This window comes from Dama dama, chromosome 9 (genome assembly GCF_033118175.1).
Source record: "Dama dama isolate Ldn47 chromosome 9, ASM3311817v1, whole genome shotgun sequence".
Lineage (NCBI taxonomy): Eukaryota > Metazoa > Chordata > Mammalia > Artiodactyla > Cervidae > Dama > Dama dama.
In genome coordinates, this window is record NC_083689.1 from 9306888 (window position 1) to 9324491 (window position 17604).

At 52.5% G+C, this 17604-nt stretch overlaps 2 protein-coding genes across 3 annotated transcripts; one reads left to right on the forward strand and one right to left on the reverse strand.

The window, feature by feature from the left end:
* Positions 1-8780: 8780 nt before the first annotated feature.
* Positions 8781-12555, forward strand: LRRC25 (leucine rich repeat containing 25). 2 transcript variants are annotated; one of them, XM_061149813.1, is made up of 3 exons: positions 8781-8976; positions 9493-10277; positions 12140-12555. In XM_061149813.1, the coding sequence occupies exons 2-3, from the start codon at positions 9502-9504 to the stop codon at positions 12270-12272; spliced, it is 909 nt and encodes a 302-aa protein (XP_061005796.1). In that variant the 5' UTR covers positions 8781-8976; positions 9493-9501; the 3' UTR covers positions 12273-12555. The 2 variants fall into 2 exon arrangements, with proteins under 2 accessions (XP_061005796.1, XP_061005797.1); XM_061149814.1 differs by having other exon boundaries at positions 8783-8902.
* Positions 12556-14892: 2337 nt separating this feature from the next.
* Positions 14893-17589, reverse strand: GDF15 (growth differentiation factor 15). The gene is made up of 2 exons (XM_061149812.1): positions 17275-17589; positions 14893-16211 (listed from the first exon to the last, which is right to left on the reverse strand). The coding sequence occupies exons 1-2, from the start codon at positions 17555-17557 to the stop codon at positions 15568-15570; spliced, it is 927 nt and encodes a 308-aa protein (XP_061005795.1). The 5' UTR covers positions 17558-17589; the 3' UTR covers positions 14893-15567.
* Between the last annotated feature and the right edge of the window lie 15 nt (positions 17590-17604).

The following is a 17604-nucleotide window of genomic DNA, read 5'->3' on the forward strand; positions in this document are numbered from 1 at the left end:
TTGCTCTCTGAATCTCTCAAATTCTGCTTAACTTTTCCTCTCCAGGACTATTATCTCCTAATCTCTTTGAAATTTACTAATTTACGTTTCATCGCTTCTCCCCACCCATTGCCCGCCCACCCCCAATGTCAACTTTCCAAGAGCGGAAGTTTTGCTGCATCCAGTGGACACTCAGTAATATTTTTGGAAGGAACGAAGAAATCTTACCCAACTCTAAGAAACAGATAAAACCTAGCAGATAAAACTAAATAACCTTCTTAGCATCCCCCCCCCCCCCCGCCCCGCCCCCCACCGCAGGCGGTCACTACCACGAAGTCAAGTCTAAACCCGCACATCCAGGAGCAACAGATTACCATCCTGTGCCATACAGTGGCTATGCACACTCTTCCAGGTAGATCCAGACAAATGAACTCGTCTGAGCACAGTGCAGACTAATGCTCAACCACACGACTTGGGGGCTGACTCTTCAGTTGCTGTAGAGCTTTGGACAAGCTACTCAAACACACTGTGGCTCAGTTTCCCCATCCGTAAAATGGGGGGGGGGGGGAGGATAATGACGCTTCCTGCCTCAAGGAGATCATGTGAAGATGACATCACTTAATGATACTTAAATAGACAGTGCCTGGCTGCTGCAATTTATAATTCTTAGAATGTTTTAAAAATACGACTGCTTATAGTATTCCTTTATAGTCCTCCACCTATTTTTTCTTTTTTCAATTTTTAAGTGTTTATTTGACTGCAGTTGGGTCTTTGTTGCAGCATGTGGTTCCCTGACCAGGGATTGAACCTTGGACCTCCTGCTTGGGAGCAAGAAGCCTTAGCTACTGGACCAGCGGGGAAGTCCCAGTCATCCACCTATCTTAATTTGGGGTCCCTTAGAAATATCAATAAGCTCAGATATGCAGATGACACCACCCTTATGGCAGAAAGTGAAGATGAACTAAAATGCCTCTTGATGAAAGTGAAAGAGAAGAGTGAAAGAGTTGGCTTAAAGCTCAACATTCAGAAAACTAAGATCATGGCATCTGGTCCCATCACTTTGTGGGAAATAGATGGGGAGACAGTGGAAACAGTGTCAGACTTTAATTTTTTGGGCTCCAAAATCACTGCAGATGGTGATTGCAGCAATGAAATTAAAAGACGCTTACTCTTTGGAAGAAAAGTTATGACCAACCTAGATAGCATATTAAAAAGCAGAGACATTACTTTGCCAACAGAGGTCCGTCTGGTCAAGGCTATGGTTTTTCCAGTGGTCATGTATGGATGTGAGAGTTGGACCGTGAAGAAAGCTGAGCGCAGAAAAATTGATGCTTTTGAACTGTGGTGTTGGAGAAGACTCTTGAGAGTCCCTTGGACTGCAAGGAGATCCAACCAGTCCATCCTAAAGGAGCTCAGTCCTGCGTGTTCATTGGAAGGACTGATGCTGAAGCTGAAGCTCCAATACTTTGGCCACCTCATGTTTTGCCTCATTAGAAAAGACCCTGATGCTGGGACAGATTGGGGGCAGGAGGAGAAGGGGACGACAGAGGATGAGATGGTTGGATGGCATCACCGACTCGATGGACATGGGTTCGAGTAAACTCCGGGAGTTGGTGATGGACAGGGAGGCCTGGCGTGCTGCGGTTCATGGGGTCGCAAAGAGTCGGACACGACTGAGCGACTGAACTGACTGACTGAGGAGTAGGCCAAAGATCAGAATTGAACTGGAATTATTTGGAAAGAAGTCCTGGTCCAGGTGAGGAGAGACGGTGGCCTGCAGGGGACGCCAATGAGCAGGCTCCACAGGCCGCGTTCCCAGGAGGCCTTCGGGGAGCCCGCGCAGAGCACGTGCCTCAGAGACTTCCTACCCGAGGAAAGAGGGGGCTGAGGCGTTTCTAATGAACTCTCCTTCGGTCTGTGGTCAGGGTTGCTCCCAGGAGAGCAATCTGGGCCAACGGCGTGGCCTCCTGTTACCAGAGCAACCTCAGCAAAGAAATGCCCCTCTGGCAGGTGGAGCACGGTTGCTGACCGCAGCTGCCCTTTTGCCACATTTTGTTTGCCCACCCCTCTCCCAGAGGCATTCTGTGACTTCTAAATTTTTACCGTCCCCAGCAAAGCCGTGTGACCTCAGACAAGGTCTTTCCATTTCCTTGAAAATCAAGCTTGGCTTTCTGAATTCGATTTTTGTGCCTGATGGCCCGTTTACCTCTCCCCCACCCTTGGGACCCTCAGCTGGAGGATGCGTCACACACGTCCCCGGTACCCGTCACATGCTCACGTCCACCTCTGTCTCCAAGCCCTTCCCTATGCTTGTTTTACAAAGGAGGAAACAGAGGCACAGGCAGTTTAAGGAACTGGCCCCAGGACACACAGCAAGGAAGTGGCTGAACGAACCTGTCACTGTTTGCTGAATTAATGCACAGAGATCCGCAGCTGCCCGAGCTTGCTCACCCTCCAGGTTTGTCCCTAAGTTGGCTTGGCTATCTTAGCCCAGTACTCAGGCTTTGTACCTGCCTCTGGTCCCGACCTGCCAACCCCCTAGCCCCTCTGATACCGCAAGACCCCTAGGGCCAGTAAACCGCTTCCACTGTGCCCTGGCTGCCTAGCACCCTGCCCTCCACCCGCCCTGGGGTGAGACTGGGCTCTGAAAGTAGCCAGACCAAGGCCAGGGGATGGGGGGTTGGTGGTTCAAAGGCTGTCACAGGGGACTTCCTGGTTAAGAATCCGCCTGCCACCGCAGAAGACAGGTTTGATCCCTGGTCCAGGAAGCCTCCACGTGCGGAGGGGCAACTAAGCCTATGGCTCCGCAACTCCTGAAGCCGAGTCCTAATGCGCATGCTCCACAGCAATAGCAGACACCCCTATGAGAAGGCCAAGCACCCCAACTAGAGAGGCGGCCCCATGCAGCAACCAAGAGCCTGAGCAGCCAAAAATGAATAAATAAATAAAATTTTAAAAACTTAGCTACAAAGGCTGTCACAGGAGGAAAGGAGGTGGCAGGAAGGGGCTGGGGCCGGATATGTGGAGGCCTGGCCCTGGGGAGGCTCAAGGTGGAGAGGGGCTGGTTCTGGATAAGAGCGAGCGCCCTGGGACGGGGCTGGAGCTGGATGTGGGGCAGGGGAAGCCCTTGGCCACTCTGGCTCTCCAGACGAGGGGCCTCTGGGAGCACACCGCGGCCACGCCAGCACGGGGTGGGCGCAGGGAGATCAGAGGGTGTCCGGGGCATGGGGCCAAATCGAGGCGCCATGAGTCGGTGACCCCAAGGCTGGGTTATCGCAGACAACCCCCTGCGTCTCTGTCTTTGTCTTTGGGGGAGACCTCTGAGTCTTTCTAGGTATCTCTGGGGTCTTTGGAATATCTGAATTTTGGTGGGTATCTGGGAGTTTCTGAGGGGCTTCCCAGGTGGCTCAGTGGTAGAGAATCCACCTGCCAACGCAGGCGCTGCAGGAGACTCTGCTTCGATCCCTGGGTAGGGAAGATGCCCTGGAGGAGGAAATAACAACCCACTCCAGTATTCTTGCATGGGAAATCCCATGGACAGATGAGCCCAGTGGGCTACAGTCTGTGGGATTGCAGAGTCAGGCAGACTAAGCGACAGAGCATGCACACATGGTGATCTCAGAAGGTCTCTAGAAGTCTTGGAGGCTCTCCAAGGTCTCTGTACTGACAGGCTGGCCTGCCTGGGACTCAGAGGAGCAAGAAGGGGAGTATGAAGATGTGTCTTCTGGAAGTTTCTGGTTCCTCTCGGCCAGGGTGGGGGCCGCAGATCCCAGAACCGCCCCTCTTCCCACAGCCTACCCATGGCCTGCGGGGGGCTGCAGCAGGAAGGTCCAGGCCCCAGCTTCCTCCCAGACCCATCTCTAGCACCCACTCTCTCAGGCCCCAAGTCTGCTTGTCCTTCCCCAACCCCCACGCCAAGCCTGAGTGCCTTGAACCTTGTTTCCTCATTTCCTTCATTTCCTCCTATTCTAAGGGGCCTCAGCATTGGAATCCACCCAGAGCCGCAGCTGACTGGCGCCCCTCCGTTCCTCTCCTCCTGAAAGCCCGGGTGCTTGTCTGTGCCTGTTGGCTGATCCCAACGTCTGGACTGAACGTGCTGCCTGTGATTTGTATTCACATGATATGATAAGATTCTAAGGGAAAAAAATGTAAAAACACACACGGGGAGCTTGTTCCTCCCATCCATCTGCCACTAAGAGGTAACCCCAGGGTATTTGTTTTTCCTGTTTCATCAAAAGTCTTTTAGGAAGCTGCTTTAAAAATTTTTATTTATTTGTTCCAATTAACACACTCACTGAGAGGCATTTGCTCTCACCCAGATCCACTCTCACCCCAGGGCCTTTGCATGGGCTATGCTATCCCCCAGATGCCCTCCCCCATCCCTTTACTTAAACAAGCCTCTTTATTCCTTGCAATAAAGTCTCCTTTGACCATCGGATTAAAATGTTGTCACCTTCCCTGCTTGCTTCCCAACTTTATTTTCTCTGCCACCTGTTACATATTTTCTTCATAGATTTTGCATGTTGTCAGTCTCCCTGTTGCTACAAGAGCTCCACAGGGACTGGGAATTGTCTGTTTTGTTCATGGCTGTATCTGCAGCTCTTAGACCAGTGCCTGGCACACAGTAGGAGCTCAATAAAGGCTTATGAAGTAAATGAACGAGTCTCTCCTTATTGTTTCAGAGATCTATAACTTCATTTTCATGACTCTGTGGCATCTCCCAGGGTAAATAACCGTTACTGATCTAACCAACTCCTTAGGTTGCTTCTGATTTTTTTTTTTTTTAATAAAGAGTACTGCAGTGAATCACGTTGTAGCTATGCTATGCTTTTTGCCTTTAAAAAAAAATTTATATTGAAGTATAGTTGATTTACAATGTCAAACAAGTTTCAGGTGCCTTTTTGTTTTTCATTGTGCAAAGTACATTTAACATAAAATTTATAATTGTAGCCACTTTAAGGTGAGCAACACAGTGATTTTTATTATATTCACAGTATTGTGCAACCATCCCCCCGGTCTAGTTCCAAAACATTTTTATTACCCCAAAAGGAAACCCCACACACACCAGCAGTCACTCTCCATCTCCCTCCCCAGCCCCTGACAACCACAAGTCTGCTATTTGTCTCTGTGGATCTGACTGTTCCAGACATATCCTATCAATGAAATCATATACTGTGTGGTCTTTTGTGTGTGGCTTCATTCACCCAGCACAATGTTTTTGAGGTTCATCCACGACGTAGTGTATGTCAGAGCATCACTCCTTTTTAAGAAAATTGATTGATTTATTTTAATTGGAGGCTAATTACTTTACAATATTGCAGTGGTTTTTGCCATACATTGTCATGAATCAGCCACAGGTGTACATGTGTTCCCCATCTTGAACCCCCCTCCCGCCTCCCTCCCCATCCCATCCCTCTGGGTCATCCCAGTGCACCAGCCCTGAGCACCCTGTCTCATGCATCCAACCTGGACTGGACATCTATTTCACATATGGTAATATACATGTTTCAATGCTATCTCTCAAATTATCCCACCCTCGCCTTCTCCCACAGAGTCCAAAAGTCTGTTCTTTACCTCTGTATCTCTTTTGCTGTCTCACATATAGGGTCATTGTTACCATTTTTCTAAATTCCATATATATGCGTTAGTATACTGAATTGGTCTTTATCTTTCTGGCTTACTTCACTGTGGCTCCAGTTTCATCCATCTCATTAGAACTGATTCAAATGAATTCTTTTTAATGGCTAAGTAATATTCCATGGTGTATATGTACCATAGCTTTCTTACCCATTCGTCTGCTGATGGGCATCTAGGTTGCTTCCATGTCCTGGCTATTATAAACAGTGCTGCGATGAACATTGGGGTGCACGTGTCTCTTTCAGATCTGGTTTCCTCGGTGTGTATGCCCAGAAGTGGGATTGCTGGGTCATATGGCAGTTCTATTTCCAGCTTTTTAAGGAATCTCCACACTGTTCTCCATAGTGGCTGTACTAGTTTGCATTCCCACCAACAGTGTAAGAGGATTCCCTTTTCTCCACACCCTCTCCAGCATTTATTGCTTGTAGACTTTTTGATAGCAGCCATTCTGACCGGCGTGAGATGGTATCTCATTGTGGTTTTAATTTGTATTTATCTGATAAGGAGTCATGTTGAGCATCTTTTCACTTGTTTGTTAGCCATCTGTATGTCTTCTTTGGAGAAATGTCTGTTTAGTTCTTTGGCCCATTTTTTGATCGGGTCATTTAGTTTTCTGGAATTGAGCTGCATGAGCTGCTTCTATAGTTTTGAGATTAATTCTTTGTCAGTTGCTTCATTTGCTATTATTTTCTCCCATTCTGAAGACTGTCTTTTCACCTTGCTTATAGTTTCCTTCATTGTGCAAAAGTTTTTAAGTTTAATTAGGTCCCATTTGCTTACTTTTGAATTTTATTTCCATTACTCTGGGAGGTGGGTCATAGAAGCTCCTGCTGTGATTTAGAGCATCACTCCTTTTTTAAAAATTTATTCATTTGGCTTTGCTGGGTCTTAGCTGCGATAAGCGGCATCTTCAGCTGAGGCAGTCAGGGTCTTCTCTTTGAGGTATGTGAACTCTTAGTTGTGGCATGTGGGATCTAGTTCCTCAACCAGGAATTGAACCAAAGCCCCCTTCATTGGGAGCACTGCGTCTTAGCTGCTGGACTACCAGGGAAGTCCCAGAGCTTCATTCCTTTTTAAAAATTTATTTACTTATTTCTGGCTGTGTGGGTCTCTGTTGCTGGTGCGGGCTTCCTCTGGTTGTGGTGAGCGGGGCTACTCTTCACTGCATGCACAGGCTTCTCACCGCTGTGGCTGCCCTTGTTGCAGAGCGTGGCCTCTAGGACTCGGTCTTCCGTAGTCGCGGCCCCCCCCAGGCTCTAGTGCGCAGGCTCAATAGCTGTGGTGCGTGGGCTTAGCTGCTTCGCGGCAGGTGGGCTCTTCCTGGACCGGGGACTGAACCCGTGTTTCCTGAATTGGCAGGTGGATTCTTTACCTCTGAACCACCAGGGAAGCCCCAGCTCCAGCCCTTTTTCTGGCCAAATAACATTCACTATAAGGATGAACCACATTTAGTTTATCCACCCATCAGTGCCTGGTCCTGTCATTTTGTAACATGCAACTATTCCAGAGTCCCAGGAGTGGGATGCTGGCTCTGGGGCCCGGGGAATTCATAATTCCCATGACAGGATGCCTCCCATTGCTCTGTGCTACTGATGCTCCCCCAGCAACATGTGGGCTTGCTCGTTTCCCCACATCCTGGCCAGCACTGGGTGTCATCACACTTTTGAATTTTTGCACATCTCATAAATATGCAAAACTCCTCTGAGTTTGAAGATAGAAAGGGGCAGAGTCTGAGGAGAAGGGAAAGCATGGGGGAGTAGACTCCAGCCTCCCAGAGTCCAGGAGAAGACTCTTGACATTTATCCCATTTTACAGATGTGGAAACTAAGATAAAGAACAGTTAAGGTCAAGTCACGAGCCAGGGGCTGGAAAGGATTTGAACCTGGTCTGCCTAAAGCCAGGACCCCAGTGAGGCAGAGACCCTCTGCCAGCCCACCTGTGCCCATTCCCTCCTCAAACCCTCTTTTTGTTTTGTTTTTTTTTTCCATACCACAGAGGATGAGATGGTTGGGTGGCATCATCAAGTCAATGGACATGAGTTTGAGCAAACTCCGGGAGATGGTGAAGGACAGGTGTTTCCACGGGGTCACAAAGAGTCGGACATGACTTAGCGACTGAACAACAATGTGGCATGGCTAGAGATTGAACCTGTGCCCCCTGCATTGTCCCCGAGTTTTAACCACTGGACCGCCAGGGCAGTCCCGTCAGCCTCTCTTGTGTCACTATTCCTGGGGTCTGACTCAGGCCGCCCTCTCCTGAGACTCCGGGCTCCTGGAATGGTTCCCCACCTCCAGAGCCCAGGCTCACTGCAGAAGAATCTTTTCACACAGTGCCCTGCCACACACCTGCCTTGGCCCTGGGAATAAAGCCCCACTCCTCAGCCTGGCTTTGGAGGCCTTCGCTGCCTGGCCCCACCCGCCGCCAGCTCCTCCACTCACCCTCAGCCCTCCAGCTACTGCACTCCTAACGAGGCTGTCCCTCTGAACCACTCTCTCCCAGGCCGCATGGCCTCTCCAGCGACTGGACCTGTGCTCCCGCTGTGCCTTCTCGTGGCCCGTTCATTTCTGCCTGCTGCTGCTGCTCGTCCTCCAAGCCCCAGACAAAAGTCCTCTTCCCCAGCGAGCCCTCCTCTCAATGCCCCGCCGCCCCAGCATGTTCATACACAAGGAGAGTTGTGAGTCTGTGGGAGAGGCTAAGAGCTTGCAAAATCAAAGGCAGGTTTTAGGAATCCTTGGCAAACTCCTATTCATGTGTTGAAACCCCACCTTCTTCTCCAGGAAACCTTCCAGTACCCTGTCCCTCACCCCGACCTTGACCTGACTCCATCAGACTGGGGGTGTCTGTGTCCAGCTTTATCTTTTTCCAAGACTGGATGCTCCTAGAGAAACCCACTGGGGGCGGAGCCTCTTCTGGGGCTCAGCGTGGATAATGTTTGTTGAATGAATAAATGAATGCATGGGTTGGGAGTCAACTGAGCTGAGACTGGGAAGTGAGAGTGAGTTGATGAGGTAGCAGTTAGTTGGGGTGTCATTGGGGGACATGTAGTCATTGGGTCTCAGCAAGAAGGAAGCAGGCCGCCCGCCCCTGCCCCTCCCGTGAGAATCCCGATTCTTGAGGCCTTCCACGGGGCGGGGGCGGGTCTCTGGGTCGTCTTTATTCTTCCCCTCTGCACTTCACTCGGCACCAGTTCCTCTTCCCCGTGAGCAGAGCTGGGTGCAGAGCGAGAGGAGCGCCAGGCATCACAGTGGATCGGAATCCGGGGAGGGTCGGACCCTCTGACCCCCAGGTCCGGGTGAGGCAACACGCCTCCGGCAACTTCCAGCACGACCGAGGCCAAGGGCGGGCAGTAGGACCAGAAAGGTGGGAAGGAGGCATTGGAACTTGGGTCTGTGGAAACCAGAGCCGGGGCGGGGTGGGGGGGTGGGGGTTACTCGTCAGCACCCCAACCCAAGACTCTCAGACCCAGACTCCCAGCCCCCTGCAGTTCGAGAAGAAAGGCAGAGGGGCGGGGTCGTTTCCGGGGCAACAGCTCGTTTGCATATAGGCCTGTCTTGGCCGGCTAGCTCTCCCAAAATATTTGGGGAAATTGGGCAACCTAGCCCAAAGGGGCACGTCTGAGAGAAAGAGAAGGGGCTGACTGGGCCAAGTCTCCTCTTTGCCTTTCAAGCCCCTGAGGCATCAGGGTTAGGTACCCATTCCCCAGAAGGGGAGACTGAGGCCAGAGCCAATCAAAGAGGAGCAGCCAGTGAAGGGCTGCCGTTTTAACACTTCAGAAGTGGCCTGAGCTATAAAAACATACATATATATATACAAGTGGCAAGGGGGAGGGTGACCACAAGCTGAGGCTGGGGCTTGGATTCCGGTGTCTCTGCCTAGGTTGCCTGAATGGGGGACGCCCTGATGTGGGCGCTGTTGTTGCCATTGCTGCTGCACCAGGCAGGCAGCCAGACATGCAGCGTGCTCTCGGAGGACATGACCTGGGCCAAGGAATACCCTGACACATGCCTCAACTTCAGCGGCCACATCCTGAGCCAGCTACCTCAGAACCAGTCTCTGCAGGCCAGGTCCGTGCAGGTCCTCGACCTGTCTGCGACCGGCCTTCAGCGGCTCCCGTGGTCCTTCTTCAGAGACCTGCCGCAGCTGCAGTTACTGATTGTGACCAACAACTCCTTGGACTTCGTGGACAGGGCACTGGCCAAACGCTGTGACCTCACCCTGCGAGCTGACTGCAGCTGTGCCCTGGTAGACTGGCACAAGGACCGGCAGGGCAACTGCTCTGGCCCAGAGCTTCCGGAGTGCCTGGATGTGTCCACCGGTGCCTGGCACAACCTCTCTGTCTTCTTGGAAGTGAGCTGTCCCTCTGGCCTGACCAAGGCAACCATTGGAGCACTGGTGGCCAGTGGAGGCCTGCTCCTTGTGCTTGCCGTTGCTGGCCCGGTGCTGGCCTGGAGACTCTGTAGACGTCGGATGGGCCAGAACCTGAGCAAAACGTGGGCTGCTCAGGATGTCTCCAGGTCTGGCTCGGGCCGGCAGCCGAGGTACAGTAGCCAAGCCCGAAGGCCTAAGACCCCACCCAACACCCCGCCCGGATCTTTCACTTCTGACTACGAGAACATGTTTGTGGGCCCACCGGCTGCCAGACACCAGTGGGATGAACACAGGTGAGTGGCCCACACACGTGTGTCTGTGAGTCTCTGGAGCTGGATGGCCAGGGTCCAACTCCTGGCTCCGCCTCTTATAGGCTGTGTGATCTTGGGCAAGTAGTTTCCCCTCTCTGGGCCTCAGTTTCTTCCCAGATAAAATGGGGTTAATAACAGCCCTCCGCCTCCCAGAGCTGGCGCAAGAACTAAATGAGTTTCTGGATAGAAGACACGCATCCCCCTGCATGACCTGCAAACCCAGTTTCTGCCTGACAAGGATGCAGAGGGAGGAGGCAGGTCTTCAAGGTGGAGTGGGGGCTCTGTGGTCTCAGTCAGCGGCCTGGGCTTAGATCTTGTGTGACCCCAGGCTGCCTTTGAGCCTCTGTTTCTGTCTCTGTAAAATGGGACCACATCCCCGTCTCCCCCTGACACACAGGAGATGCCAAGAAAGCCGTCTATGTCTCTCTATCCCCACAAAGCCCTGCCTCCCAAATGGGCTAAGCTTAGATAGATGGGCCTGTTTCCAGGTTGGATGAGAGAGGGGATTTCTGGGGGGCAGGCACAAGGAGGAACAAAGACCTGGAGCGGGGGGGCGGCCGGGACCAATGTGAATGTGTTTTGAGAAAGCAAGACTTCAGGGCTGAGTTTGGAGGGGGCTGGGAGGATCCAAGCAGGAAGGGAAGAGGGTCACGATTGGGTTGGGCAGCAGAGTCCAAAAGATGGGGAGGCCTGTGGGAAGTTATTGATGAGAAATGAGAGAATATGCAAAGCAGATACAAATATGGCTCAAAAGCAGAAGTGGTCTGCGGTAGGGAGTAGAAGGCACCAGACTTCCTAAGGCAGTGTATGTTCTGATGCCCACCTCTGCCTTGCTGTCCCCAAGATCTCAGGGCCAGGCTCCTCTAAAAACACTGCTTACAATAGAATGTGTCAATCTCATCCTACACTTCACAGTTGCAGATAGAGTTTCTGGAAACTCCTTGGCAGCCCAGTGGTTAGGACTCTGTGGTTTCACTGCTGAGGGTGCAGGTTCAATTCCTGGTCCAGGAGCTAAGATTCCACAAGCTAGGCGGCACAGCCAAAAAAAAAAAAAAAAAAGAAAGAAAGAAAGAAATGGAGGTTCTGGGAGGCAGGAGAATGACTTGCTCAAGGTCAGAATCAGAGACTAGAACAAACCCTGACTTCCATCCCCATACAACCATTTATGCATTTTGGAGTAATGTATACTAAAGTATAAATGACTGATAGACACCACTTAGTCAGTGGGGCCTTTGTTCCAGGAGGAGCCAGGGGTGGGGTTAGGATGTTCTGGAGGTGGGAAACTTCTTCTCTGGGGTCTTGCCCACCATAGCAAGATATTCCTAGAAGCTACCTCCTCCCTAATCCATTCAATAGGTGGGGAAACTGAGGCTCAGAGATTTATTTTTGTATCGAGGCCCAAAGTCAGTTGCTTCAGGAGACCTGGGGGGAAATTTCCCATCTGAAGGGGCACTGATTCAGCTCCAAGCAGCAGGTTCATGTGCCTGGTGTGACCAGAACTTCCAGTTTTTCAAGAGGAAACCAAAAACTAAATTTGAATGTAAAAAATGGCCAACTATTTCAGCTTTAAGGAAGAAAAAAAAAAACAAAAAACCTACCATGACTCAAGGTCCTCGGACCACAGCGTTACAATGCTGAATCCATAGACTCTTCCCTGAATCACTGCCCCCTACTTGCTTTCCTCACAGGAAGTTGGGCCAGGCTGGGAGAGCTCTGCCTAATGCCTCACTCACCTCATATGTAACTAGGAGTGGACTCAATCACCATGAACTACTTTGCCTCTAAATGCTGATGTGCCTGCTCCCTGAGTCCTGCCTGACCTCCCATCTGTCTTTTCCCCGCAGGTCTCCCCCTTCAGAGGGCAGGGACTTCTACATGACCTACGAGGCTCTCGAATCCCAGCCTGTCTATTGCAACCTTCAGTCGCTGGGCAGGGTCCCATTGGATGATGAGGAGTATGTGGTCCCCGGGCGCTGAGCAACGTCTTCACCATCTCAAACTCCAGCCTGGCCCCTTCCAGGTGACAGGGCATTCTTCAGTCCTCCTGTCTGAGGACTGGGACCAGGGGAGGGTCATCCTTGAGGCCCCAGAGAGGCTCTGCAGCCCCATCCCTAGCCCACTCTGCCCCCCAGGCCACTTGGCTGCTAGAAGAGGAGGAGAGACCCCAACATGGATGGGGACGGGAGAGTCAATGTGTGAATGCTGCTGGCATCCCCTGTCAGTGGGCAAGCATTGTCCAAATAAATTCTACAGGACAGACGAGGCTGCTGGTGAGTGGGCTCCTCAGAGCGGGGATTTCTTGAGCTTCCAAGACAAGAACTCTGAGACTCCTCAATTGCTCCCAAGCCCCAGTCCCTCCCCTCTGTCCCTCTCAGGCCCTTTCTCGGATGCCTGGTATCCAGCCTTGGGCCCCAAGGCAGCCCACACCAGCCTCAGAAGGGTCTTTATAACTCAAGAATAGCACCGTGCTCCTCCCCTGCTCACATACCCTCTATGGCTCCCCAGCGCCTCCAGATTCTCAGCCTGGTGGTTGAGACCTGCATGGACCCAGCCCTGTCCAACTCACCACCCTCTCCCATTCCTCTGCCCTTCTGATCTGGGCCTCCTCTCCCATCAAGCTCACTTCCCTCTGGAAGCTTTCGTTTCCTCACACCACTTACCCATGCCATCTGACAGCCCAGCGTGCCATCCCCTTCCACATCTTCTCAGGCTTAAGCATCTGTATCAGGTGGAGAACTCTGACCTGGGCGTCAGGAGGCATGGGTCCAATTCCTAACCTGTCGTGAACTCTCTGGGCTTCAGTTCCCCCACGTGTAAAACAGGGTGATTAGAATTGGTCTCTAAGGTGGTTTTAGCTCTAATATGTTGAGACACCTTAACTCATCCTTCTGGGTCTAGGTGCAGCACCAGTGCCACTCCAAGAAGCCAGTCCTGGTTCTTCCTCAGGTAGAGTTCATCACTGCCAGAGCTCAGGGTATTTTCAGAGTTTGTTTAAGCGCATGCCTCAGCTGGGTTTCCTGTCAGCTGCCCCCAGCCTGGCTTCTGTCAAGCCCTCAAACTACGGGCGACAGAGCTGGACACAGACATCCCCAGTCCTGGGAGGTCAAGCCTGGACCAGAGGGAAAGATGGAGCCAGGACCCCCAGACAGAGATGAATGAAGGCGTTTTTAAAAGGCTGTATGTAAGAGGGGAATCTGGAGTGGGTTTTGAAGGATGCATAGGTGTTTGAGTAGCAGAAAGTACAAAGCACAGGGGGCAGGGGGACCAGCCTGGAGGCGTGAAAAGACACATGGGCAGTGGTGTCCAGCACAGGCAACAGCTGGTGCTTGGGGAAAGACTCAGTATAGCATCTGCTGCCTTTGGGTCATCCTGACATTGAGTTTTATTGAATCACACCACCTGGGAGTGACCCCAAGTGGGAGAGGTGACCTATGAGGGTCTTCAGCTTCCTTGCACCCCTGCACCCCAGTCCTACATGGCTCAAGCCCCCACTCCTGCCCCCAATCATATGTGTCCCTCTGTTCACTAATGCATTGCCTGGGTTGACTCCTTGGCACAGTGCTGACTGCTAATCAGCCACTTCCTTATGACATCTCTTTTACTCATCTCTCTTGTACTCATTTGTCTTCTGCACTTGACCGAGCTGGAATGGAGTGGTTTTTGCCTACCTTGTCACTTTATCTCCTCAGGGGCACAGCCAAGGCCTGGCACAAAGTGGGTACTCATTGAATACATTCAGGGGCACCTACAGTCATTCCAGTCTGCCTCTGGGTGGGGGGATTCACAGGGGACACATTGCACTCACTGCTGCAGCTGGAACTGTCTCCTCCAGACCCCTATTCCAGTTACTCAGGGTGAACAGGCAAGTGAGGAGGGGGCTGGACTTGGCACATCTCAGAGATTATTCATGATCCCAAGTAGAAAAGGGTAAAACCTGGGAGATGTGACGTGCATGAATGTTCTTCACACCTTTTCTCTCCTTGCTCTCTCTTATTTTTTTTGACACTGGCATGAGGCATGAGCCATGCTCAGCTCCCTGACAAGGCGTTGAACCCATGTCCCCTGCAGTGAAAGCATGGAATCTTAACCATTGGACCACCAGGAAAGTCCCTCCGTGCTCTTTTTACATGAAAGGATAGAGGCACCATTAACATGAGGGGAGGTGCCACAGACAGCAGAGGGAAGGCGACTCTTCTAGGTGGTGGTAGATTCACACACACTGCACCTGATGGCAGATGGACGTGACTCTGGGCTGCCCTTGTTTGGAAAGGTGACCCCCATGGGGGGAGAGACCGCAGGATGGTGATCAAGACAGGGCCAGATACCTACAGAGACAGGAGTACCAAGAGATGAGAAGACATGGAGGGAGACTAAGACCCAAAAGGGTCTCAGAAACAAAAGCAGAGGAACAGGGAGGTAGAGAAACACAGAAACAGTGAGAGGGATGTCCCCGGATACCCGTGGGTCCCATGGATGTCCTGACAGTGAAAAGAAAGTGTCAGCCGCTCAGTCGTGTCTGACGCTTTGCCACCCCATGAAATGTATAGCCCACCAGGCTCCTCTGTCCCTGTCTGCAGGCAAGAATACTGGGAGTGTTGACAGAAAACAACAAAATTTTATAAAGCAATTATCCTTCAATTAAAAGATAAATAAATTTTTAAAAACAAATAAAATCACACACACACACACACACACACACACACAAAGAATACTGGAGCGGGTAGCTATTCCCTTCTCCAGAGGATCTTCCTGACCCAGGGATCAAACCCCACCCGATCCTGAATTGCAGACAGATTCTTTACCGTCTGAGCCACCAGGGAAGCCCACTGACATCATGAGCATCATCCCCTTTCCTGGCATCCCCAAAGAACGTCCTGCCACCCATTCCCTGGGCTGTTTCAATCATCCCATATCAGATCCCCTGAGGGAACTGAGGCCAGCGGGGCTGGGGGTGGGGGTGGGCTCTTCCCAAGGTCACCGGCTCCAGCCTGGACATCGCAGAGGGCTGATCAGACAGCTTCACGTTTATTACCAGGGTTTTTCATAAACACACACCCTGTCAGACCACCCCTCCCCAGCCCTTTAGCCCCCAGGCAGAAGACCCCAATAAATTAATAATAAATAGAAATATAAATACATAGCTTTGGGTGGGAGGGGGCAGACAGCAACAGTTATGAATAGGGTATTTCAGGTTCCAGGAGCCCACCAGACAGGTAAGGACAACTGAAGTCTTTCAAATGCGTCCATGCCATAAATGAAGGACCAGGGCCGCTCACACGCAGTGACAGTCCTTGGCCACGAGGTCGTCAAAGGGCGTGAGTGACACGCGGCCGTCGCTGTCTTGGTGCATGAGCACCACCGGCTCGTAGCTGGCAGGCACGCAGCAGGGCGCCGGCGCAGCATCAGGGTTCAGGCCATGCAAGCGCGCCTGCATCTGCGCGTGCGTGTTAGCGGACCGGAAGTGGCTCGGGCACGCGCCGACGCACATGCGCACGTCCAGCTCCCGCGGCGCCAGCACCCAGTCGGCCCAGCCCAGGTCCTCAAGCGACGCGCGCAGGCTCTGCAAATGACAGCAGCGCCCCTCCCCGAGCGGGCAGCCGTCCCGAGTGTGAGCATGCGCGTGACGGCGCCCCCTGGTGGCGCTTGGCCGCCAGTGCAGCTCAAGCTGGGGCGGTGCAGAAGGCAACGCCTCCTGCAACTGGTCCGGGCTTGCTAACAGTTGCAGGCGTATTGCGGGACCCCGGGAGCCTCCGAGTCTCAGCTGTCGCCGTAGTGGCCGCGTCACGTCCCACGAGCTCCGCGCCTTCGGGGACAGCCGGAGAAGGGCCCGATGCAGGCGGGAGGCTGCAGGGAGCCCCTCAGTTAAGTTGACCCGGGGGATGCGCATGTGCAGGTGGCCACCTGGCCCAAGTCGCACTATGGAAAAGAGGAAAGAAAGCTTGTCACTCATGGGCCTACCGTGTGCTGAGCGCGGGATGGTGGTGGTGGTGGTGGTGTTTGTGCCATTTCCTCCAACACCCCAAGCTGGATCCTACCTCAGGGCCTTTGCACTGGCTACTTTGTCCACCGGCCACATTCTTCCCCTGAATCTCAGCGCGGCTGGTTACATACCACTCCATTCTGACTGAAATTGGCATCGATCGATTTCATTTGGTTGTCTATCATTTGCCTCCCCCACTAGAATCACAGCAGGGACTTCTGTCTCCTTGGTCACCACTGTGCCTGGCACACAGTAGATGCTTAGTTAGTACCCGCGGGAATGAATGTATATCTGATCTTTAGAGAGTCTGCGATTTCAGCACTGTCTCTGCCTCCTTTCTGCTGAAGTCCCACGGCAACAAGTGGCATTAAGGTGGGATAAAAGCTCTCGCTTCTGACTTGACGCCTCCCAGTTCCTAAAGCAGCCCAGATCTTGCGCCCACTCCGCCTGCTGGAGGCTCGGTGGAGAACGTGAATATACTCCACTCCCTAAGACACCAGTCACATGCACCTTTAGCAGAGTCTTGGCGCGCGATTGCATCAGATTCGGAACCAGCCCAAGGAGGTTTAGCGCATCTCAGCGCACCGCTCAGTAAACCGCCCCCCACCCCCCACCCGCTTCCCTTCCTTCCGCGGGACACCTGGATCTTTCCCCGGGGAAATCCCCCATACAAACAGCCCTTTCCTTATGTCCAAGGGCAGAGACCACACCCCCTCGCCCGAACTTGTCTCTGGGTTCTCCTAGGTTCTTTGAGTCTTCAGTGGAGTCACTGGATTCTCTGGCCTTAGTTTCCCCATCTGCGACCCCGGGAAGTGTTGTAACATCTCAGATTGGCTAAGCCTCGCCTGGTCCCGCTGCACATCCGGTCTTTTGCTCCCCCAGGGGGCATCTTTCTTGCCTGGTTCAGGGATGGGGAAACTGAGGCTCGGCGGTAGGTCTAAGAACCACCAGTTAGATGATTGGAGCTGCCCAGGGTGGGGTCTCGGAGATTTTACTCACGTTTTGGAGTGACTATCCGGACTTGAGGAGGGGGGATGAGGTCCGGGTTCGGGTCTTCCCAGGTCTGGTTCGCTCGAAGCCGTGTCAGCAGATCTTCGTAGCGTTTCCGCAACTCCCGGAATCTGGAGATGTCCGGGCTGGAGTGCACGTTTGAGGGTCCCTGCAAAGTCTGGAGGTGCTCCTGGGTCAGAGACAGGGCGCCTCCCGACCGCAACCAGGAGAACATGAGCAGCATCAGCAACATCGGAGAGCGATGTGGCGCTGCCGGTCGCTGACCAGGCATGGCTATGTTAGCTAAGTTCTAAACTAGGACTGACCGGTCGCTGCTGC